The sequence below is a fragment of the Apiospora aurea genome (genome assembly GCF_038362705.1).
Source record: "Apiospora aurea strain CBS 24483 chromosome Unknown utg000004l_segment0_segment0, whole genome shotgun sequence".
Classification (NCBI taxonomy): domain Eukaryota; kingdom Fungi; phylum Ascomycota; class Sordariomycetes; order Amphisphaeriales; family Apiosporaceae; genus Apiospora; species Apiospora aurea.
In genome coordinates, this window is record NW_027117391.1 from 4,280,616 (window position 1) to 4,303,332 (window position 22,717).

General features: G+C 53.4%; 7 protein-coding genes across 7 annotated transcripts; 4 read left to right on the plus strand and 3 right to left on the minus strand.

Annotated features, from left to right (window-relative positions):
* Nucleotides 1–1,160: 1,160 nt before the first annotated feature.
* On the minus strand, nt 1,161–8,363 carry PG986_006098 (uncharacterized protein; the record flags this gene model as incomplete). The annotated part of the gene is made up of 15 exons (XM_066842320.1): nt 1,161–2,385; nt 3,376–4,356; nt 4,408–4,573; nt 4,625–4,689; nt 4,741–4,791; nt 4,849–4,920; nt 4,969–5,092; nt 5,147–5,485; nt 5,544–5,709; nt 5,768–5,854; nt 6,002–6,783; nt 6,837–7,053; nt 7,110–7,381; nt 7,533–7,906; nt 8,140–8,363. The coding sequence occupies 15 exons, from the start codon at nt 8,361–8,363 to the stop codon at nt 1,161–1,163; spliced, it is 5,145 nt and encodes a 1,714-aa protein (XP_066702182.1).
* Nucleotides 8,364–9,573: 1,210 nt separating this feature from the next.
* PG986_006099 (sur7 protein) lies at nt 9,574–10,628 on the plus strand (the record flags this gene model as incomplete). Its single annotated transcript, XM_066842321.1, has 2 exons — nt 9,574–9,720; nt 9,789–10,628. The coding sequence occupies 2 exons, from the start codon at nt 9,574–9,576 to the stop codon at nt 10,626–10,628; spliced, it is 987 nt and encodes a 328-aa protein (XP_066702183.1).
* Nucleotides 10,629–11,493: 865 nt separating this feature from the next.
* On the plus strand, nt 11,494–12,400 carry PG986_006100 (Large conductance mechanosensitive channel protein; the record flags this gene model as incomplete). The annotated part of the gene is made up of 3 exons (XM_066842322.1): nt 11,494–11,624; nt 11,828–12,028; nt 12,121–12,400. 3 exons carry the CDS (start codon nt 11,494–11,496, stop codon nt 12,398–12,400), a joined length of 612 nt encoding a protein of 203 aa, XP_066702184.1.
* Nucleotides 12,401–12,832: 432 nt separating this feature from the next.
* On the minus strand, nt 12,833–13,726 carry PG986_006101 (NAD(P)-binding protein; the record flags this gene model as incomplete). Its single annotated transcript, XM_066842323.1, has 1 exon — nt 12,833–13,726. The coding sequence occupies one exon, from the start codon at nt 13,724–13,726 to the stop codon at nt 12,833–12,835; it is 894 nt and encodes a 297-aa protein (XP_066702185.1).
* A 627-nt stretch (nt 13,727–14,353) lies between these two features.
* On the minus strand, nt 14,354–15,602 carry PG986_006102 (uncharacterized protein; the record flags this gene model as incomplete). Its single annotated transcript, XM_066842324.1, has 3 exons — nt 14,354–15,203; nt 15,263–15,524; nt 15,590–15,602. The coding sequence occupies 3 exons, from the start codon at nt 15,600–15,602 to the stop codon at nt 14,354–14,356; spliced, it is 1,125 nt and encodes a 374-aa protein (XP_066702186.1).
* Nucleotides 15,603–16,656: 1,054 nt separating this feature from the next.
* On the plus strand, nt 16,657–18,274 carry PG986_006103 (multifunctional folic acid synthesis protein; the record flags this gene model as incomplete). Its single annotated transcript, XM_066842325.1, has 2 exons — nt 16,657–17,034; nt 17,099–18,274. 2 exons carry the CDS (start codon nt 16,657–16,659, stop codon nt 18,272–18,274), a joined length of 1,554 nt encoding a protein of 517 aa, XP_066702187.1.
* Nucleotides 18,275–18,812: 538 nt separating this feature from the next.
* Nucleotides 18,813–20,294, plus strand: PG986_006104 (uncharacterized protein; the record flags this gene model as incomplete). Its single annotated transcript, XM_066842326.1, has 2 exons — nt 18,813–20,144; nt 20,220–20,294. The coding sequence occupies 2 exons, from the start codon at nt 18,813–18,815 to the stop codon at nt 20,292–20,294; spliced, it is 1,407 nt and encodes a 468-aa protein (XP_066702188.1).
* Between the last annotated feature and the right edge of the window lie 2,423 nt (nt 20,295–22,717).

Sequence of the window (22,717 nt, forward strand, 5' to 3'; positions counted from 1 at the left end):
CTCGTGGCCTTGGAAACGTAGCAAGGCCAACAGCTCCCGTGTATACACGTCGTCTGGAGTCAACGTGGTTCAACGTTTCGTTTGGCCTGACGAGCGAGGCGGTTGCTTTGATCCTGGTGGTGCCAATATTTCGTCTCGTCCGTCAACGTGTTAACAGTAGCGGGCGGCGGGCAAATATCAGCGTCAGCTACCATGTTGAACAGTGTGTTGCACAAAAAATAAAAAAAGAGATGGCGAGAAGAAAGGCAACAAGGCGTTTTGGCCCCCAGCGAATCACAATGAGGGTCCCTGACCTCTCCCTCACAGGCAAATAGACCATGGTTGATGAGGATGAGAAGAGGTTTCCCGGAATAGGGGTTGCACCAGGAGCGATTGGCTATTGCTGATTGCTCCCGGGATCTAAGCTTAGCGTCTGGGGTCAAGCATGAAACGACGGTTAAGATTTGGTCCAAGCACGTTCAACGTTTCTTTTCTTTGACTACTACTGGCATCGACAATGTTGTCTTCCATGACACTGCCTGTACTGCGTCATCAGACCTTGCGACTGTGTGTTGCTGCTGCTCGCTTAGACTTGCATACGATGGCCCTGTGGCACGCATCGCGATTTGTGTCAATAGGAGAAGCCGTGGTATCTTCCAATGGTACGCCCAAATCATGTCCAACAACGAAACGTTGGCTGGTCCGGGCCACAAATCCCCGGACCTGAATACAAGGGGCAAAGTGAGACATGGTATGGTGTTGCCCCCTGACAAAATCGGACCAGCTCCCTCTTGGTCTGATAGGCAGGATAAGAAGCACAGCAGACAATGGGCTGCATGTGCGCATTTTCAGAATCCGTGCAACTAACCACTGAGCCAAACAGCCAAAATGGCCTTTGATATCCCACGGTTCGAATCCCACCCAGAGCAAAACCTTTTTGGTGCGAGAGAAACAAAAGGATAGCAACTACAGGCTTTCGTGCTCCTCTCTCACTACCGAAGTAGTGAGATCACAGTACTCATCTGTGCCCCCATTCCTCACGGACACACGGTATAGATGTCTGAGGCAGCGGGAGCTGGCGTTGTAGTCGACAACCAGGTAGGACACCGAGATGGCGTCCTTCTGGAATACGGCAGGAAATTCTGCTGTTATTAGGATTCATAAGTACGCCCTCAATTGAATCAGGCATTGTGAGCCAGGCCAGCATTCACCCCCACTGGACTTTCGACCAAATCAGGCAGCTCATCCATCTCCACGGTAATGAAGCGTCCCCGACCTGCCCTTTGCGACCTGATGTTCTTTTCCACCACAACAGCTTGTCGCTTCCAGTCCCAGAGTCTCGATAAGTGAGCGGTTGAATCAGGATCTGCCGCATAGCCAGAACACAATCGCAGCACCTCAATCTTGCCCCAATCACTGGCCCAATCCACCGAGCTGGTCGAGCTCTCCCCTTCGGCCTCCTTTCGTAAGGCAGGGAACCAATCGCCGCATCCAGTGAGATCCAGATACACCAGACTGTAGAGCGCTTTGCTCAACTTCCTGAGAATGAGGACTGCTTCAGACCAGTCATCGTCCAGAATATGGCTGTAGTGGTTGGTGGCACCGTAATTCGCGGCCCTTCCCGTGACCGGAGACACAACCTTGGCTGCCATCGCATTGGGTGTCAGCGACGGTGCTGGCCAGCCGGACAAGCTGAGATGCGTCAAGGTTGGCAGTTTGCTGGCAAGAGCGAGAAGCTGCTTCCACGAAGCGCTCGAAGTCGAAGTGGGAGACATAGCGAGTGATAGATGTGTGAGGTTGGGCAGCAGCTTTGTCGGTTCCGAGATTAGCTCTGGAGCGTCCCACGAGTCCTGGACTTCGACCTCGCCCTGCTGTTGCCGCGTAGTTACGAATAGCAGGTCTGTTAGGCTCTTCAGTGACAAGCCCTTTCCAACCGACCCGGTGAGATCCAAATGGAAAATGTCCTTGTTCAACTTATTGACGTCCGGCTTCTCCAGTTCATACTCAGCCAGCTCGGATTCTGGAGGGCCACCGAGCACCAGCCGGATATCTGCGGCAGATATGCCGTCCTCGTGCAGCGTAGAAACATAATACAACAAAGCCGATCGCATGCCGCCCGAGAGGGTATACAGATAGAACCTGTTCCAATCTCTCTGCGTTACCCAATCTGCCGCCATATGACGCAGGGTAACGTCGATCAGACTGCCATCATCTGGGTAGTAGGCGCCCGGCAGGGGCCAGTTCTGGATGTGGGATGCTGCGGGGTGCTGGTGGGCAGATGGCGCATGCCTAGATTGCGACAAGACCAACCATGATCGCGGCGGCGGCGGCCCCGGGGGTACTCTTCGGCCGTTGGGACCTCGCCTCTGGGGTCTCCGGGGAGCGGGGGGCGGGCGTGTCGGGGATCTGAAAGATGTGGCGGATGGCGGGAGGGACGCTGGGTGCGTTTTGTGGGAGCAGGCTGCCGCGGGATGCGCCGGCCGAGTTCAGGTTGCTCCGCCGGAGATCCGAGAGTATATCGTTGACTGAGCGAGCATGGTCTGGTTTTGCAGTTGCTTGTTAGCCAGGAATGCATATATGCGCAGCGATTGCAGTGTCTCGGGTGCCTACCAGGATTGGTCTGTGACGATGCCCCCCTCGAGAGACTGAGGGATGGCGGGGCAGTTGACGGTGGTTTGGCGTATTGGGATTGATATCTTTTCTTTTTAGGCATAACAGCCCTTCAGGAACAAACACTTGAGGAGAGTTGGACAAGCAGAAGTGGATTCGAAAACGAAAGCACCGGCCCGGTGAGAGTGCAAATAATGGAAGTCGGGACGAAAAAGGTAGATGGCCTACATATAATAAGTTTCGCAGACACTGAGGGCGGGCACCCGACGATATGGAGCATAAGTATTGATGGTCCGAGCTTCAACTGAGTCACTGGCACTCTCTCTCTCTCTCTAGGCAGCTATCAACACCTTCCTACCTCAACTATATGTAGTGCAGAATGACCAAGCAGTCTGCTCAAAGTAGAAAATAAACCGTGCTTTACAAAATGACATTGATACCAGCATCAAGTATATGTAAGTATGCATGAACGACATGTAGCTTGCTGCTCCGGTTTAACAAGTTGCTGGAGCCGTACCTGGTACTCCACAACTAATTGAAAGGACCTTGGCTCCGAAGTATATCATTCGGTTTCCCCTGCTCGACAACACAACCCTTTTCCAACACCACCACTCGGTCAAAGTCAGATATCGTCTGCAATCTATGAGCTATGGCGATAAAAGTATGGCCACGAAACTCTTCTCGTAGGAGTTCTTGGACACGTGCTTCAGTAGCCTGGTCAACGCTGCATACGGACATCAATTAGCATCAATGCGACCCACCAAGTCGTACTCGAAGCTAACTCACCTGCTAGTGGCCTCATCGAGAAGGACCAACCTACCGCAGTCCTTTCTTAGGATCGCCCTGGCGAGGAAGAAAAGCTGCCGCTGCCCGTGACTGAGCATCTCCTCGTCAAAATCGGCGTCTAGGCCGCCCTTCTGTTGGATGGCATCCCAGAGGCCCACTTTCGACAAGACGACTATGATCTCTGCGACGGTCGATGACTCATAGGGGTCAATGTTTTGTCGCACCGTTCCAGGCAGGAAGAAGTGGTCTTGCGTGATCGTGATGAGTCGGGACCGTACCTCCTCGCGAGGCAGGGTAGCCAAGTCCAACCCATCAACCGTGATGGATCCAGCTGCGATGTCGAGCATCCTAACCACGGTGAGGAGTAGAGACGACTTGCCGCTATACTTGGTGTCAACAAGGTAACCTAAAGCCTGATGGCAAAATGCTGGACCATACCTTCCGGTTCTCCCTACGATGCCGACCTTCTCTCCAGCCTTGACGGAAATAGTAACATCGTCCAAGGCTTTGTTTAGCCGACCCCCTGCACCGTAAGAGGCAGAGATACCGCCGATTTCTATCGATCCACGAGCGGACCAATTCTCCGGTACTGACTGGTTCTCGCCCAGCAAGTTCTCATCCTGTGTATCTTCTGTGAATTGCTTGATCCTCGAAACGGCACCTATCGACGTCTCGAGTGATGTCCACCATTGAATCAGCATCTTGGCGGTCTCGGCAAACGTGATGAGTTGTACCAACGACACGCCAGTGAAACCAATGGATACCGTGTCACGCAGTCTGACAGCCAGCCCGACCACGAGAAGAGCGAGGGCGGCTACGATTAGGTCGAGTACCAGAACGAGCCACTGCTGCACCATCAAAAGCAGATAGAATGGCTTTTGAGATCGGTCGACGAGGTCATGGTTCAGCTCGGTTGAGGCCCCTTCCCGCGAAAAGGCTCGGATAGTGGTGAGACCTGCCAGCGTCTCCATAAATTGTGTACTAACTGGGTCAGCTTCATTGTGGCAATCTTTTATCACTGGAATATCTTACTATATAGGGGCCTTTTCCTCCAGGTCCATAAGTCGCAATTGGCGTGATGTTCTCAGGAAAACCTTCTGAAGGCAGTAGATGACTCCGATCAGGACGGGAAAACTGATGGCCAGATACCATGTTGCGGATGCGATGAGAACGGCTTGCGCAATGCAAACGAGAAGGCCTGTTCGTCAGCAAACCAAGGCTCGGTAATCTGCCGAGAGTGAAATCTTACTGCTGATGCTCACAAGCATCCCCATTGGCAAGTTATGGTCAAGTTGGCCCAAATCCTGGGAGAATCTGGAATATTTAGTAAATGCCGTAATAATTGGCCCTAGGTGCAAGACTGACTTTGTGGTAATCGATCCGGTATCTTCAGTAGTAAAGAGTGACAATGGTGCCCTATGTATCCATGGGTCAGGTGGTGATCCAGCTTTGTATGGGAGAGAATTTACATACCGTACTACTGCATGCAACAATCTACGATGCATTTCCAGGCCTGATTTCTCAATGATCTTGATGAGCACAAACCTATCCTGCATTAGTACGAGCCCCTGAGGGGAGGGCTACTAGACCTACCAGGTTATAGCAAAGAATGAGATGACCCCGGCGACCTGCAGAGCTGCGTACACGCCAAGATAGAGACAGATGTCATTGTTGCCCTCAGCAGCACTAGCATCCGTCCACCATTTGAGCCACACGCCTAGAAACCAGATGAGTCCTATGTTGGCAAAAGAGAAGTGACATCCTAGCTTACTGGGAAAAGTCTGGAAGAAGGCAGTGAAAACTTCGAGAACGAGCAGAATGGCAGCAAATACTACCCCTAGAGATGAGTAGTAGAATCCGTAAGCTGCACGGTCACCAAGCTGCCTACGTTTGTCGTTGGGTGTGGCGTCTTCAGTCAAGTTCTTCGGTGGTGGCTTAACCGCGGTAGACTCCTTGCTCGCTACGTCTTCGTGCGCAGTGTGCTTGTCAGATGGTGAAAACAGTTTGGGGAATCCAGGGCCAGTCGAGACTTCTGGCAGGGTGCCCATGTCCTCGATGGAGCCGTCTTGCCCAAGCATGATAATTAGATCAGCAATGGACAAATAGCAAGCTGTAATGAAACATCAGTAAGAGGGGAGTGCTGAATAACGGTGATCTACTTCACCTACCGGACTGGGTCGCCAAGATGACGGTGGTACCCCAGCTTCGGAGTAGGCCTTCGCCAATGCTGAAAAGGCGCGTACAGACTAAATTAGCTGTGCGTTCATCAAGCCCGCTGAATATATCATCAAACAGGGCAATCTCCGGCTTCGAATATACAGCTCTCGCAAGCGCCTATTGCCCGCCGTTAAACCGGGTTCTCTCAGAAAGAGCGTATGCGAAGCCGACTTACAACTCGCTGCTTTTGCCCACCGCTCAACGATATGCCTTTGCTTCCCACCATGGAATCATCTCCATCGGGTAGTTGTGCGAAATCCTTCTGTAAGTCACAAGCATAAACGACTTGATCGTACAACTCGGCATTATAGGGGCTAAAACCAATAATGTTCTTCCGTAGAGTCCCGTTCTAACAAGACTGGTTGTGAGTAACCGCCCAATTCTGGGTTACAATAATGCTGCCACTTACCGTTAGCCACGGTGTTTGGTCGCACCACGATAGTTTGTGGCTGCTCAATGTGACAGTCCCTGAGGTGAAAGGCACTTCACCGAGCAGTCCCTTTAGTAGCGTGCTTTTCCCGGAGGCGACGGGTCCAGCTAAGAGTACAAATTGATTCTTCTTCGCAACGAAACTGACGTTATTTATGACAAACTTGCCGTCATCCGTCCAGCCAGAATACGAGTTCCGTAATTGGATGCCGTAGTGCTCGGTTGTATCTAATTGGAGCGCCGCGGGTCTTGTAGGCGTGTCCGTGAGCTCAACCTGGTCATTGTGTGCATATAGTGGTTCTCGCTCTGATGGTCTGCGCACGCTTAATGGAAGGCCCAGTGACTGGCCCGGGCCTGGTGGTGGGAAATCCATCCTTCGCCCATCCCGGCGAGGTTGCTTGTTGAGATATTTCTGGATTCGCTCAAAACACGCGAGTGCCGAGAACGTGTCGAAAATTGCCTCCAAGGTGCCGAACAGGGGCGCGGCTAACAAGATGACGAAAGAGAGGGACGAGAATACTCTCGTGGCCTCGAACGTCTGTCCCGTACGGAGGGATATGATAGCAAAGAAAGCGAAAGTGGCAAACGGGGCCAGAAGGATAGGGATCTGGCCAACGGTGGCAGACAGTGAACTGATTAGGCGGAACGGCGCAGCAGCCTTGATCTCATCCGTCCTCATCTGATTGATGGAGCCCGCGAGGCTCTTCGTAAGTCCAGAGATCTTGATACCCTTCATGTGGCCCAGCATCCTCGACGTGATTCCTAGTCGAGGGTCAGTATAAGTCATTCCGGAATGATATCCAAATAATACTTACCAACTCGTCGCTGGACCTTCTCGACCCAAGCACCCATAGCCCCCTGAGCTTTGGGGCTCATGTAGAAAGTAAGCCCAAGAGAAAGTAAACACACGATTATGGGAACTACTGCTGCCGGTCCAATCTGTCGACTCAATAGCCATGTTGCAATGGCAACTTGGACGATATCAGCCCATATGTCATGAATGAACCTCGCAGCTCTGGCAATTGCTTCAACCTATTAAATAGTCAGCAGGGGCCATCGTCGTCAAGGTAGCCTGTTGTTGAACCTACATCGGTGCTCATGAGCGTAACAGACGCAGATTCATCAGTAGCAGCGACACTGGTCCCAATAGTTTTTCTATATACCGCGGAGACTAGCATCCCGCGAAGCATGGTTGCCATTCGGGACGCTCTATTGTAGTAAAAGGCCGAGGAGACTGCCATGTCGATATAGACGAAGCCGTATGCTGCAACAAGCCCATATCCAATGTTTGCAGGCTCTGAGGTGTTTTGCAGATGAGATAGGAAGCGACTGAGTAACAGGGGTTGGCATATGGTGAAGGCTAGTAGGATAATTTTAGGCACTGCAGTCACAGCAAGGGGCCATTGGAGCGTATTAAAGCAGACCGTCAGTAGCCTATACTTATTTGATTCGGAGGCTACAATATTTATTAGTGCTTGCCACTTTGGGTGGAAATAGCTCAAGATACTCACAGCGGTGCCAGTTCTTCCAGAACTTGCCATCCAGCACAGCAGCAGACATGCCTTCTTCTACCGGAAACAAGTCGGTGGGCTTGAGCAACTGCCGGAACCCATTTCCGAGAAGTGAGTTCAGCCACAAGAAAAACCCCTGGGCATATATTCCGCTCGTTTCCTCAGGGCTACGGGCGTAGCATTTGTCGAGGATATACCTACGCTTCTCGGTTGCTTCGAGCACAAGAATGGATGCCTTTAGACCAAACGATGCGGTGGCTAACGCCTGGATAGCCACCGGAAGCTGGCTTCGCCATAGTGTTCGAAGAGTAGCGACGTCAAGGATGATAGAGATCAGCAAATACGCGTTTAGTGTAGACGAGGGTTTCACAGATCTGGCGTGCTCAGAATACGAGAGCACGCATGCGAAAAGTGTGGCTATAAACGAAATGCTCGCAGCCGCAATTGCTGCTGAGCGAATTGCTGAGCTCGTCGGAGACCATGTCGCCCAGACAATGCAATAGGCCAATTGCAGAGCAGCAAAAGACAAAAGGGCGGCCTACGATATCATCATTTAGTAGGTGAGCTGATCCCAGGTTCTCCATAACATATCAACATGTGGGATGACCCCACGAGTTTCAAGTGGCGGAGGAGGCTTCCCCCGACAACGGCAGGGAGTTTGCGCAAGTGGAAGATCCGAAGTGGCGCGACGATGAGCAAAGCAGACGCTGGAAGGATGGTGAAGATATATTGCTCGAAAGATAAGGTGAAGTCAAAGTCGTCCCGGCATCCTTGGACGGTCGGGCCAGACCAGCCGTCGATAGTCAGTGCACAATTGGCCGTCGCATTCATTTTGTTCCAATTGCCCAATGAATATCGGCATGTGGCTTCACGAAGAAGATCCAAGTCGAGTCATTGAGGCTTGAGGATTCCTGCGAGTATAGAAGCATGCAAGGTGGCTGGCTGCTTGTTTTCGATAAGCAGACCCGGGAATTGTCACATCCAATTCGGAGTAAGATTTGACATCGTGCATTAGGCGAACAGCGATGAGTTTCTCACTCAGATCGTTATCGCACGCAGCTTGGCAGCTGAGCCAGATTCGCAGTCGCAGGTACGAATGATAAACAGGTACTTAAAATATCTTCCTACTTAAGTAATCCACCCTCCAATACAGCCTGATAAACAGAGTGACCATAAGGTATTTTATTTCTCCTGATCTGCTTCTAGCACTGCAGTGCCCTCGTGGAATACGATGGGACCTGATTCCTGACTCAAATTCTACGAGACACTGGCAATTCCGCACACTAACCGTGAAATCGGGGAAGGTGCTGGTCGAATACCAGTCAGGTTCTGGAATCGACGTATCAAATAATGAAAGCTCATCCGCGTTTCTTTTCTTTGCTCTCAGCCGAACCTGACTATTTGTATGCCGCGCTTTGGTCGGGCTCGAATCATCAGAAGCGATGTTTAAATAGCATCGTCCGGTGAATATCCAGATGTAGGTGGCAGATGGTTTCCAGTGGACGCCAAGCTTTGATGACGTTTGGCTCTTGATCTTTAGATCAGCGTGGCTGGGTCCGGGGTTGGCAAATTGCCATGCCCACCCCTGAAGACCCTGATGACGCAGCGCCTGCCCAAGGCCAATCAGATTTCGCAGAAAGGCCATTTCGTGTTCGTCCCTAGCCTGACTTCTGGCCTGCCGGCCTGCCACGAACGACGACATCAGCAAGCCTAGTTCCTGACTGAGTGGGTTCCCAATGTCTTGGACCAGGGTCTCAAAGGAAAGTGGGTGGTGGGCAAGCACCTTTCCGCATTGCATCATGGCAAGATGGGCTTGCTGACCTGGATTCCCAACTTGTTGGTTGGGCTGGACGTCTGCTGGTTATATATCCACACCGCGCTCCTTTGTTCGTACGAAGCGTATAAGTACCTATTTATGCGTAAGGCTGCCGCTGCTCTGGACTCTCGCAATCGGCATTCACCTTATACCAGCTTGAAGTGTCGTCTCAAAACCTTATCCAACACTTATACTTATATCTAATTTTTGACTCGAGTTCCCAAAATGCGCTCCCGGGGGCTTAACAAATCCACGGGCCGGGCCTTCGTGCTATGCCCTTTACTATTCTCGGCAGCGGCCTTCGCACTCGCATTGGTGGCGTTGTTTGCCGGTTCAAAGCCTGGTCAAATGGAAGATTACCATATCATCTCCGTAAGTCTGCGATCTGACATGTTGTTGCCGCGCGCCTTTGGGTACCAATACTGACAATGCCTGGGTAGATCAACATGTCCAACTTTGGTCACGACCTGGTCCCAACACCGACCAGTGGAGGCTCGGATCCGACTTCGACCGATGATGGAGGCATCGGTGGCTTCTTCAGCAGTGTGGTAGCGACCATTGAGTCCTCCGTCTCGGACGAGCTGAACAAGATCAGCAACGACATTGCGGATAAGCTCTCGGCCGAGATTGGCATCTCGCAATGGTACTCTCTACACGTTATGAATGCTTGCGAGGGCAACTACGCGCCCAACGCCACGAGCCCCGGCGCCTGGTTCAACCAGACCAACTGTACCGCGCAGGAGGCCGGTTTCCAATTCAACCTGTCGTCCGTACTCGATCGTGAGATTGAAGTGGGGCCCCTCGATCTCAACCCTGCCGATCTCAAGATCCCTGAAGGCATCCAGGAGGCGATCAACTATTTGAACGGTTTCCTTCTGGCTATCTTCGCCCTCTACGTGATCGGCATCGGCTTTTCTGGAATCGTGTTCCTTCTCTGCATCGGGGCCCTCACCATCGGCCCCAGCACCTTGTTCTCCGTGGCCAGCGCGATTACCGCCACGTTGGCCGCCCTAGCTCTTGGCATCGCCAGTGCCATTTCGACTGCCATCGCCAAGAAGGGCGCGTCCGAGATCAACGACAAGGGCGACGACGTGGGCATCTCCGCAAAGGCGGGCGGGAAGTTCATGATCATCACCTGGGTGGCGTTTGGGTCCATCGTCGTAGCCCTGATCTCCTGGATCGGCATCTGGCTGAAGAACCGACGGAGCGGTGTTCCCAGAAAGCAGCACAGGAGTGACAAGGAGCGTGCGAGCTACGACGCGCATGCTTCTCGGGTGTAAAACTCACCCGGGCGATGAAGAGTAACGAGTATAATGACGCGGGTCGCTCGGAAGACCTTGACGAATCTAGATTGTTATCTGGTTTGGAACTTGTTGTTGGTGATACAGTAATTGTGAAGTTGGGTACGGAATCTTACGAGGCGGACGTGACTGGCCTGGGCACAAATATGATTCATGATGTTTGACGATTTTATTGGCACTTTTATACCCTGATCTGCTTTTCAAATTTCCTTACTTATAGTCCTCAGTCTCTAGAAGGCTTACCACTAGAAGCTAGCTCACGCGAAATTGATTATTCATACATGTTTAGTCGCGACAGCTTTCCCCAGGGATGTGGCTGTCTCGGTCAGCTCTGCCCGCGGCGTGGATCGTGGATCGACGACGTTGATCATTGTCACAAGCCCAACGCGCGAGCTGGCCAAAATCCCACAACGACCCACGTTGGGTACCTACCACTTGAAGATTTGGATATCAACTACTTGACCAGCGAATCAACAACTGGACCAAACAATGAATGAATACTAATCGTCAACTTATCTAACCGTGGCCAGCAGCTGTTGTCGCGGCAAGCGTCAGTGTCTAAGCCACCGGTTCCTGCACTATTAAGGAGCCCCAGAGGTCGCACTTGTCCGCTGTTGGGATGAACTGGTCCCACACTGCACGCCGCCGTCAGTTCCACCGCTGGAATCTGCCGGCAGATAAAAGCGACGTTGGGCATGCCGGGAGAAAAGCAGCAAGACCACAGTCTCTTCATTCTTCGGGTCTTCTTCGCTCTCGCCGGAGCACCTGACTTGGTCGCCTTTTTGAGCGTCGTTGTTTCGTCTGGAGAGAAAATATATTCGATCCGACGGCCTCGGTACACAGAATGCCTCGTTTGGACGACGATGAGCGCACCCAGCTTCTCGAGCGAGGCGAGGAACATGCTCGCCGACTTTTCCATGATTTCGTAGACTTTGCCTTCAATGGAAACATATTGGAGATAGCAGTCGGTTTGATGTTAGTATTCCTCGGTTCTTACCTCTCATTCGTCCAGAATTCAACGATAGCCCCCCCTACCAATGGAATTGTTTCCCGGCCGGTGCTATGCTCCTACAGCCGGCAGCGATATAGCAACATATCAAACCATGATATTATTCACGAGCACCAACAACTTAGCGAGGTGGGGTTGCTGACCAGTAGACTGGCCGATCATAATATAGTCTCGCCTCGGCCTTCACCGAGCTCACCACCTCCTTCGTCAGCGACATCCTGCTTCCGCCCATCGCGGTCATCCTGCCCCTCAACCGCAACATAGACGAAAAGTTCGCCGTGCTCAAGGCCGGTCCCAAGTATGACGACTTGGACGGCTACACCACGCTAGCCCAAGCACAGCTCGACGGCGCCGTGGTCCTGGCCTATGGGTAAGAGCCGAAGCTGCCTTCTTCCTGTCCCTCTCCCCACTCTTGGCTGTACTGGAGGAGAAGCACATGAACTGACCGTCACTTCTTGGCAGCGTCTTCGTAAACAAATGTGTCAACTTTCTCGGTGTCGGGTTGGCGTTGTACTGTCTGGCTCGCGTCTACCAGTGCATCTCTCCCGAGCCGATCATCAAGCACACTGTCAAATGCCGTTACTGCAAGAAACAAATCAGCGACAAGGTAGAGTCCTATACTTATAGTTTTAGACTTATTATGTCGGAGAACACGATGAAACTAACCACTATATATATGCAGGCGGTGCGCTGTGTCAATTGCACGAGTTGGTTGGATGGTCGTGAGGAGAGGATGCATTGATGCCAACCACCCCCAACCGACGCGTACCGGCAGAATGAAAGCCTGAGTGAAAAGAGTCGCTCCTGTTCATACTAGCAGTGGGCATTATATGGCATTATAGAGCACCCCTGACGCAACCTCAAATCATGAATAAAGTATAGTAGAGCGCTGTTAGTGAGTCAGCGGAGATAAGCAGATTGGCGGGTTGACAATTGGAGGTTATGGAAAGTCTATCACACAAATAGAGACAAAATAATGGTAGGCAGGTTTCTTCTCATTCTCCTTGCACATCTATGGTAATGTATAAGCCACCACAATGGTGACTCTTCACCCCCTCATTTCAAGGTATTCCAGCCAAACAAACTTCAGAACGCCAGTCAACGCCTTAACGTGGTCCAATATCACTTTTTTTCTCCATCTCATAACTCCGTAACTCGAAGGCAGTTCCGTGCTTTAGCGGCCAGCCAGTACGTTGAGCACACCGCCGTCAACAGCAATGATCTCGCCGTTGACGTACTGGTTCTTGGCCAAATAAAGGACCGTCATGCCCATTTCCTCCTCACGACCGGCACGCATGAGCGGGACGTGCTCCTTGTCCTGGATCTTCTCGGGCGGGAGGTGGCTCTTCTGGTTCTCGTCGCTCTCCTTGGCCGTCATCTCCGACGGGAAGTAGCCGGGCGCAATCGAGTTGACACGGATGCCGGCCTTCTGGAACTCGGCCGACATGAGCTTCGAGAGGTGCACCGTGGCGCCCTTGGCGGCGTTGTAGCTGAAGTGGCCCTGCGCGTGGCGCATCAGGCCGGACATGGAGCTGGTGGTGATCACGCTGGGCGCGAAGGGCTCGAGGGGCCCGCCCTTGAGGCGCGTGCCGGCCTGCAGCAGCGGCAGGAAGGCGACCGTCGTGAAGTAGACCGACGTCACGTCGACCTCGAACGTCTGGCCCCACTGCTCGACCGACTCGTTCTCCCAGAGCTGCTTCTTGAGCTCCTCGGCGTCCTCGGCCTTGGGCTCGGCCTTGGGGCCCGACACGCCGGCGTTGCAAACGAGCAGGTGGATGTACTTCTCCTTCTCCTGGATCTCGGCCACGAGCTTCTCGAGCTGGTCCTTTTTGGTCACGTCGCAGGGTCCGGCGGGGATGATCTGGCCCTCCCCACGCGTCGGGGCATGGCTCTCAGCCGCCGACTTCAACGCCTCCATCCGCCGGCCCGTGATGTACACTTTGGCGCCGTTCTGTGCCAGGGCCTGCGCGGCCATGAGGCCAATGCCGCTGCCTCCTCCGGTGACGACGGCGACATAACCCTTGACGCCGAAAAGGCTGTTGACGTCGAAGTTGTGCGTCGCGGCCATGTTGAGTGTGATGTTGAAGACGTGAATGGCTGGGGTGGATTGGTGTAGAGGTAGTATGCAGGTGTGTGGGAATGTCGAGAAATCAACAGCTTCAGGAAGATCAAATTTCGATTATTGTAGAATAAATGTAGGCATGACGGCAGCTCACGGCTTTTATGGTTGGCTTGTGTTTGTTGGGGCTTTGCTGATGATGACGTAGAGTATATCAGTGGGTCGCACCCGGAAGCGGTCTCTTAGGTAGGAAGGAACTTTTGCTCCTGTCATCGACGATGCGTAATGCTGTCTTTTTCATAGGCAAAGGAAAAGTAAAAGCTAATGTCGTAGATGTACATGTTGGGCGTTCTCGAAGATGATGCAATAATATCCCACTTTGTTCCTCTTTAAAACGCACAGGTGCCATACCGTGGTAGCAAGAACTAAGAAGTGCCCCTCCACGACGACCACTCGGGATTTTGAGGTGGCGACTTCACAGTTGTGGCTGCGGAACCCATCAATCCAGTACAGTTAGGATAAGTGACTAAATAAAAGATATGTATGTACAACATTCAACGTATTTGCTGCGCTAAAGCACCAAGGTAGTAAATAATCCAAGCCCGAATCTGCCGCCCTGCAAATGTTCGTCTAGTCCTACAGTTTGGCCAGCATCTGAGTGCCCTTGCTCATTGCTGCTGTGGCATCAGTGATGAACTCATCCACAATGGCTTTGGCGCTCTTTTGCTCGTTGACGAGAGCCGAGCACTTGCCCATCAAGTACGGCCGGAACTGCTCCATCAGGTCGTCAACCTCATCGTCGTCGCTGCTCTCGGCTGCTGCTTCCTCAACACCCGGGGGCTTTTGGTCGCTGCCGTTCATGACCTTCTCGAGGTCCGCCTCGTAAGGCAGGATTCCCTTGGCCGTCAGCTCCTTGATCTCATCCCTCCGCTCGTTCTCCCAGTTCTCGATGTACGGGTTTGTTCGGACCCGCAGCGGGCGCCCAGTGAAGATGAGGGTTCGAACCGTATCATCAAAGCTGGCGGTCCTGACAGCCTCCTTGTGGGATTCGGGCGCACCGGCCTCGTCAGCAAGGATGAATCGGGTACCAACCCAGACGGCACTGGCGCCCATCATGAGAGAAGCGGCAAGCATGTTGCCGTTGTGGATACCACCTGCCGCAATCACAGTGACTGGCTTCCCCGTCAACGGGCTCTTGGACTTCTTGCAAATCTCTACGCAGGCCGGGATGAGGACAGTGGTGGGGACATCGCCAGTGTGGCCGCCGCCCTCGCCGCCTTGAGCGCAAATGATGTCGCACCCAATGTCAAGGCATTTCTGCACATGCTTAGGGTGCCCAACCATGTTCATGTAGTAGATGCCAGCCTTGTGTAAACGGTCGACAACGGCCTTGGGTGGCACGCCAACAGCAGAGACGAAGAGCTTTGCGCCGGACTCGATGATAACGTCGATGAGCTCGTTGAGCTTGCCCTTTGTGTAATCGTAGCTGGGAGACAGAAAAGTTAGCACCCCTAGTCTTCTTCGGCACGTTGTAGCGCGGCGCACTTTGTTTTTCTCGCATTACCGCCGACTTGGGGCAGCAACAGGTCGATACCAAATGGCGCATTCTTGTCGTTCATGTATGACTTCATCTCGTCGATCTGCTCCTTCAACATTTCGGGGCTGTAACTCATGCCACCAATGACACCGAGTCCACCAGCGTTGGTGACGGCGGCTGCCAGCTTGGGGCCTGCGGCGACGTTCATGCCAGCTAGTAGGATCGGGTGGTTAATCTTGAAAAGATCGGTCACGGTCGTTCGAATCTTCTCTACATTGCGAACAGCGGTTAGCGGATGCCCAGATTGCGCGACAGGAGTGGGAGCTAAGACGTACGAGGAGACGCCATCTTGAGATATGCGGAAGACCTTCCGGAGTTGTTGAACTTTGTCGAGGGTAGGTGGTAGGTGGTTTGGATGTAGAGGTCGTACGTAGATGGGTCAGGTCAGGTCGGGTAAAAAGAAGCGAAGCGCAGGAGTTTGAAGGAAGATGAATGGACTCTCCGAGAGGCAGGTGGAATGAATAGGGGCCGGCTCTATATAAGGATGGACTTCGCGGCTTTGGTTCCGGGTCCAACGATGCAGCGGAGACAGACGGCTTTGGGAAGGTCGAATCTGGGGAAGGTCGATGGGACCAAGTCGGCTAGGCTTCTGCTGGTGCTGTAGGCCGAGGATCATGGAAGTGGCGTCACAGGCTAACGTTGTTGCGGTTAGCGATGGCGGCAGCGCAGGCCAGAGCCGGTCAGAGGCTCAGAGAGCCCCCACCCAGCCGTCGAAAATGCCGAGGCCCAAGAGGGTGAGGTCCGTGAGGGTGCGTGCCGCGTCTCATACGGCGAGACGGTCATACCATGCCAGTCTGGCAATCCCAGGCCCGAATGCGTAAACCTTCAAGGGATGAACTTAAGACCGGCCCATATTTTGAAACATCTCATTCGATAAAGTGATGCGATTGCGCTCTTCGGAGATGATGGTTGCTTTCCTGCAGACTGACTACATGCAGCTTTCGGTGGCTTGAAGACTGAAGACTCCAATCGAAGTTGTCGCGCAAAAGTCACCAACACCACAAGCAGACGGCCTCAGGGCCGTTATGGCATACATGGATGCACATGCATCCTCCCCAGGTATGCACATACTTAGTATGTACCTAAGTAAGCATACCGAGCATTTGGAAGCTGTACCCAAAACGCTGGACGGAGCTTTTTTTTCTGCTAACGATGAGCGCCCCACACTCGGACCGTCATGGATGCACGCCAAAATCATCCGTGCCAAAGAGGGCCCTCAACCGTCGAATTTTTCGCCCGAGATGCAATTGTGCTTACGATGCCCATGAAGCGCACGCTATTGCTTCCGAGTCCGTAGACATTTAGGGGTTGGCTCACTGGTTGTTTCATTGTCCGCACTCTGATGAAGATTCCTGCGTTTCCTCGAGCATGGAGCGCCTCTTCGCGCCGCTTTAGACCCCTTGTAACCCCCAGCTTGTTTTCGCGCCCGTCAGGTGTGCGCCTCGCCAAGCTCGCAATGGACCAGGGTGCGCAGAGAAACCATGGCTGTTCATCTGGAGGTTGCGCCTGCAGTGCTGCCGCCGCTGGTTTGGCGCCTACTCCAAAGCGCAATGCCTACATTGCCCTGGGAAGTAACCTGGGCGATCGCGTGGCCATGATCGAGCAGGCCTGCAAGGAGCTCGACGCCAGGGGCATCAAGGTAAAACGGACCAGCAGTCTATGGGAGACCGAGCCTATGTACGTCCTGGACCAAGATAGATTTGTCAATGGAGCCTGCGAGGTGTGTTCAACGACCTTCTCTGCCCAAGCTTGCCAGCCGTGGCTAAAGATGAGTAACCCTCTAGGTCGAGACTGATCTTGAGCCGCTCCCTCTCCTGGACCAACTACAAGATATTGAGAAGTCGATGGGGCGCAAAAAGCTCATCGATAAGGGACCGCGGAACATTGACTTGGATGTTCTCCTCTATGAGAATGAGAAGGTTGACCATGAGAGGCTAAAGATTCCGCATATTGGCATCCCTGAGCGGGATTTCGTACTACGACCGTTGGCTGAGCTTATCCCCACGAAAGCTCCTTATCCAGACAGGCCCTGGAGGCTGGTACAGGACTTCCTCAATGACCTCCCGCCGTCGAAAGAGCCACTCTCTACCATGACCCCGATCTGCTCCTCGGTGAAACCATTGACGGCACTCAAGGCGACAAGGAAGACGCAGGTGATGGCCATCTTGAACATTACCCCTGACTCATTCTCTGATGGAGGCGTCCACACTCCGGACTCGCTGAGAGACACCGTCCTCGCGTTCATTCGCGGAGGAGCAACAATGATTGATATCGGTGGCCAATCAAGCTCACCCGGCACGCCCGACATTACCGCAGAAGAGGAAATTACTCGCGTTCTTCCCGTCATTGAGCTCATTCGCAGTATACCGGAGACCCACGAAGTCGCAATCAGTGTTGATACGTACCGCGCGAGTGTCGCCGAGGCAGCTGTCAAGGCAGGCGCGGACATCGTTAACGACATCTCAGCCGGGCAACTCGACCCCCGTATGCTTTCTACCATGGCACAGTTGGGGAAGACGGTCTGCCTGATGCATATGCGCGGGAACCCCGGCACCATGAGTAAGTTGAACGACTACCCGGATGGGATCGTCCCGACCATTGCCCGGGAGCTTCTGGAGCGGGTCGCAGAAGCCGAGGCAGCTGGAATCCGGAGATGGCGCATCATTCTGGACCCCGGTCTGGGATTTGCCAAGGTGGGCGAGCAGAATCTCCACATCTTGCGGCATTTCGACGAACTACGGAGCTGGCCCGGACTTGAAGGGTTCCCCTGGTTGCTGGGCTCGAGCCGGAAGAGCTTCATCGGAAAGATCACTGGGGTCCCACAGCCAATGGACCGCATTTTCGGCACGGCCACAACGGTAGCGGCTGCAGTGCAGGGCGGCGCTGATATTGTGAGGGTGCACGATGTCACCGAGATGGGACAGGTTGTCAAGATGGCCGACGCCATCTGGAGATATTGATAATCTACAGAAACTCGGGATGAAGGAGACCTGATGCCTTGAGTTCATTACCACCAAACTTTGTGAGAGAAAAGAAAGCAAGCCATCTCTTGGATCTCGGACTCTGGTACCGAACTGGAAGCCTCGAGGCATTGCAAAACTTGCTGTCCGTTTCTTGAAAATAGTATAGTGCCCATTCAACATCGGTAAATCTTCTAGGGCGACCACCACTCATGGCGATACAGCCACTACATGAATTTATGTCCAAAATATAGTGGGGAGCGATCCGGAGAGGATGCTGCCACTCCGAAACTAACTGAGAACTTATTTGTCAAGGTGCTTGATTACTTGGACAACAAACTAGATCGTAACTATTGTGCGTCTTAGCGGTATCGATGACGTAAAGCCTAGGGGGACGTGACGATCCACCAGATAGACTAGGTATATTTCGTACCTACGACTACAGACACGGTCACCAATTTCAACTTGAACATCAACCAACCACTTCTGAAGGCAGTCCAACACCCGAAATCACCGGGCCTTCCAATCAAAGACTGCAATGGCACCAAGCGGACTGCACGAGTCCTTTGTTGGGGCCATTCAAGCCAGTCTTTCGGTCCTGGTCATCATCGCCAGTGGTGTCATCACAGCACAATGCAAGATTCTCGATGCCCATAGCTCGAAGCCACTGTCCAAGTTGTGCGTGCGCATCTTTCTGCCTGCGCTGCTCCTCACCAAGATTGGGTCCGACTTGGAGCCTGGCTCGGCGGGCCGGTATGGCATCGTCCTGCTCTGGGCGCTGGCATGCCACCTGCTGTCGTTCCTGATCGGCCTGTTCGCGCACCACGTACTCGGCATGCCCGACTGGACCATCGTCGCCGTCATGTTCAATAACTCGACGAGCTACCCGCTGTTGCTGATCGGGGCGCTGGCCGATTCCGGGGTCCTGAAACTGCTGACCTCGGCCACTGGCGGCGGCGGCGAGTCTGTCAGCCAGGCCTTAGAGCACGCAGAGGCTTACTTGCTCGTATTTTCGACGGTTTCGAATTGCCTGACCTTTGCGGTGGGCCCGCGTCTAATCGACACAGAACACGCCCCAGAAGAACACGAGGACAAGGATATGGACGGCGTCGGAGACGATGACCCCAACGAGGGGGACACGCTGCCAAACGAAGAGAGCGCGCTCCTGCACCCAGCCGACGCGCTACGCTCCGTGAACCCGTTCTCCTCCTCGCCCTCGTCGAGCACGTCCATCTTCCTGTCCAAGAAGGCGGCCAGGGCCTCGGGATCCGACGCCCTCTTAAGCAGGCCGCCGAGGAGGCGGGTGACTCTGATCACCCGCAAGCAGTGGGCCAAGATCGGCCCGCACGCCCGGTGGTGGCTCACCCTCGCTTCCGACTTCTTCAACGCACCGCTCCTCGGCGCCTTCCTCGGCGCCACCATCGGTATGGTGCCGGCCCTGCATCGCGCCTTCTTCAACGACCCGGCTGAGGGCGGCATCTTTGCCGCTTGGCTTACTTCGCCCCTGAAAAAGATTGGTAGCGTATTCGTTCCCGTACCCGTCCTGCTTGCGGGCGTGTCGCTATACTCGTCCCTCCAGAAGACGAATAGCAGCAGCAATGGCCAGGGCCAGGCCAACAAGGCCAATTCGAAGCTCCCAAAGGCCACGCTATGCTTCATCTTGTTTGTGCGGTTTATCCTTTGGACTGGCGTGTCGATAGGAATCGTCTACGGGCTCGCGTCTCATACGAGTTTGCTTGGGGACGACCCCATGCTACGGTTCGCCATGATGCTCATGCCCGTGGGCCCACCGGCGACCAAGTTGATCGCCATGGTCCAGGTAAGCGGCGCCGACGAGGGCGAGGAGGCTTCCATTGCGAAGCTGCTTACGGTAAGTTTTGCAATAAAACGAAAACACTACCCTAGTATGTGCGCCGGGCGCTGTTTCTAACGAGCCGATTCGCAGATATCATACCTCATATCACCGATCCTGTCCTTCACTGTGGTAGGCGGCCTCATGGCCAGCCAAGCGTCCTTGTAGGCCGAGCAGAAATGGTTCTACTGGGAATTATATGCGCATAGACACGGGGAAGACACCATACTTGTATTCACATCATAAAGAACTCTGAAGTATACAGGATAGAAGGAGACTAAAACGCGTTGTTTCTCAACATCATTATTAACTGAATAGAGAACCAGTCATATTCAACAATACGAACAGTAATGTTTCAGACAGCCATCAATGCATTTACGCTACGGTTATTTTAAAAGGCAATCGTATCTCGAAGGCAGATGATGAATGTTCAAGTTCGCGTTGAGGACGGCATAATGGGCATAGTCACGGGCCGCGCGACGAGCGGCATATTGTCCGAACTGACTTGCAGTGGAGTCAAACACAGATGGACGAAGATCAGAGGTAGGCTACCGTTTAGGCATGCTAGAGTATTATGGTATACTTGGCTAGGACGGCGCTTGCAGCCCTGTCTTTTACCAGCGCAGATGAGTGCAAGTCCCAAGCCTCAGTCAGTCAAACTTCGTCGAGGGCAAGATGGAGCGGGCGGCATTGCCGGATTCCCACACCCCTCCAACCCAACTCTTCGCTGCAAGAAGAAGAACGCAAGAGAAGAGATGGGAAACAAGCATCGGGTGGCTCGCCAAGAGAAGAGGGAATGCTTCTCTTGGTCGACTAATCATTTTGCGTTCTCTAGCTCGACTCCTCTCGCAAACTCCTTCTTGCAGGCCTCCTTATTTGTCAGAGGGAGAGAGTGTGTGTGTGTGTGAGCGAGTGAGCAAGCGAGTGAGGTCTTTGCTGTTTCGGCGTCTACCCGTCCACTGAGCGAGAAGGGCCTTGTCTTTGTTTGCCATCCCCTTAGTTCGTTTTTCCCTCCCCCTTCTCTTCGGGACCGCGTCATCTTCCCGAGACACACACGCTTACACGCACCGTCCGCTTTCTGCTACTACTTCGTTCTCTCTTGTACACATAGTCCCGGATAAATAAACAGCCAGCAGTAGCGAGTAGCGAGTAGCGCGCGCCTTGTAGCGCACGCACAGTCCCGTTTGGTCGCGCCCCCCGGGGAGGTTGTTCGTTGGTTGGGAGGGAAAAACTGGGGAGGGAGGAGGTATGCTGCTCTCTCGCTGGACCGTCGTTGCAGTTTTTTTGTTGGTTTCGGTACCACCGTAGATCGACAGGAGGAGTAAAGGAGGGGCTGCTGTTGTTGGGTTGATGAGGAAATGCTCAAGAGGTTCATCTCATTCATGCCGTTGCTGCTTTACATGCCCCCCTTCCCCAGAGTTGCGAGTGAGGTAGTGTCACTAATACCAGTACATGTTCCTGAGCTCGATGGAAAACCCGAACCGGACGCTGCGATTGCTTCGTGGAATGCGCTGGGTGGGCCGTAGACTGACCAGGCTTGTCATGTTGGTGGGACAGAGAGGACAGTATATTTCGTCCGCTTGGTACCTCGTGCACTGTATCACGTTTCTCTTTAGCCCCATGGGCCCCTTTTGAGAAGAGAAATAGTTCTCGACATTATGATGAACGAGGTTGGCCGCCGCGATCGTTGCGACTAAGGGGGTTGGCCCGTCGCTTACCGGAGAGAAGGATTGGTGATATCGGCTACATGGTCAGGGGGACTAAGGGGCTTCTTCTATGGCAAGGTTTCGGGATGTGATGGCAGCAGCGTTATGACGTTTCTGATGGTGTTTCTTCGGCAAAATTCCCATCGAGTGATGCAGCTAGGACGGACGGGAAGTTGGGGAGTTGGGGGCTCGTCGGCAATTCTTGATCATTGTTTAGTTGCTTCCGGAGCAGGCTTTCTTTCACCATCCGCTACCCAGGTATGTCCATTTACCGGGTTGACGGGATATATCTATATTCCCATTGCTTCCCCCTTATGTGGCCCTCCGTTAACCCTTTCGACGTTGGGCAGATCTACGTCCTACATCGTGGTGTTCTCTTGGCAGAAACAAAAGAAACTGTCTGCCATGCATGCCGTTGTGTGTGCGTGTGCGTGTGTGCTTGTGTCAAGCCAGAACAAAGGACCGGTAGGCTCATGTTGGTGTAACCTGGGGGGGGGCTTAACACGTCGGGGTTGATAGGCGTGTGTGCTCGAGCCGGTTTGGACTGGCCATGTCATCTCCTTGTCTCCTGGAGCGTATCTGACCCAGCGATAGAGGAGTAGCCCAAACAAATACAACAGTTAGGTACTCACCCCCCGCCCTTTTTCATTGATCATCGATAGGACTAGACTGGTTGATTACTGAACATCGAGCGGGGGAGATACCGGTCAGGATAAGCCAGGATTGCCTCGTCCAGGGTGAAAAATCGCCTTGCTTGCTTGATTGCTGCAGACCGGACTCCGGGGCCATCCCGTACATCATTGAAAGTCCGACCACACTGGCTTGCATGCCACTCGTTGGAGAGCCTGTTCAAAAAGCCTGCTCAAGGAGGCTATTGAACCAAGC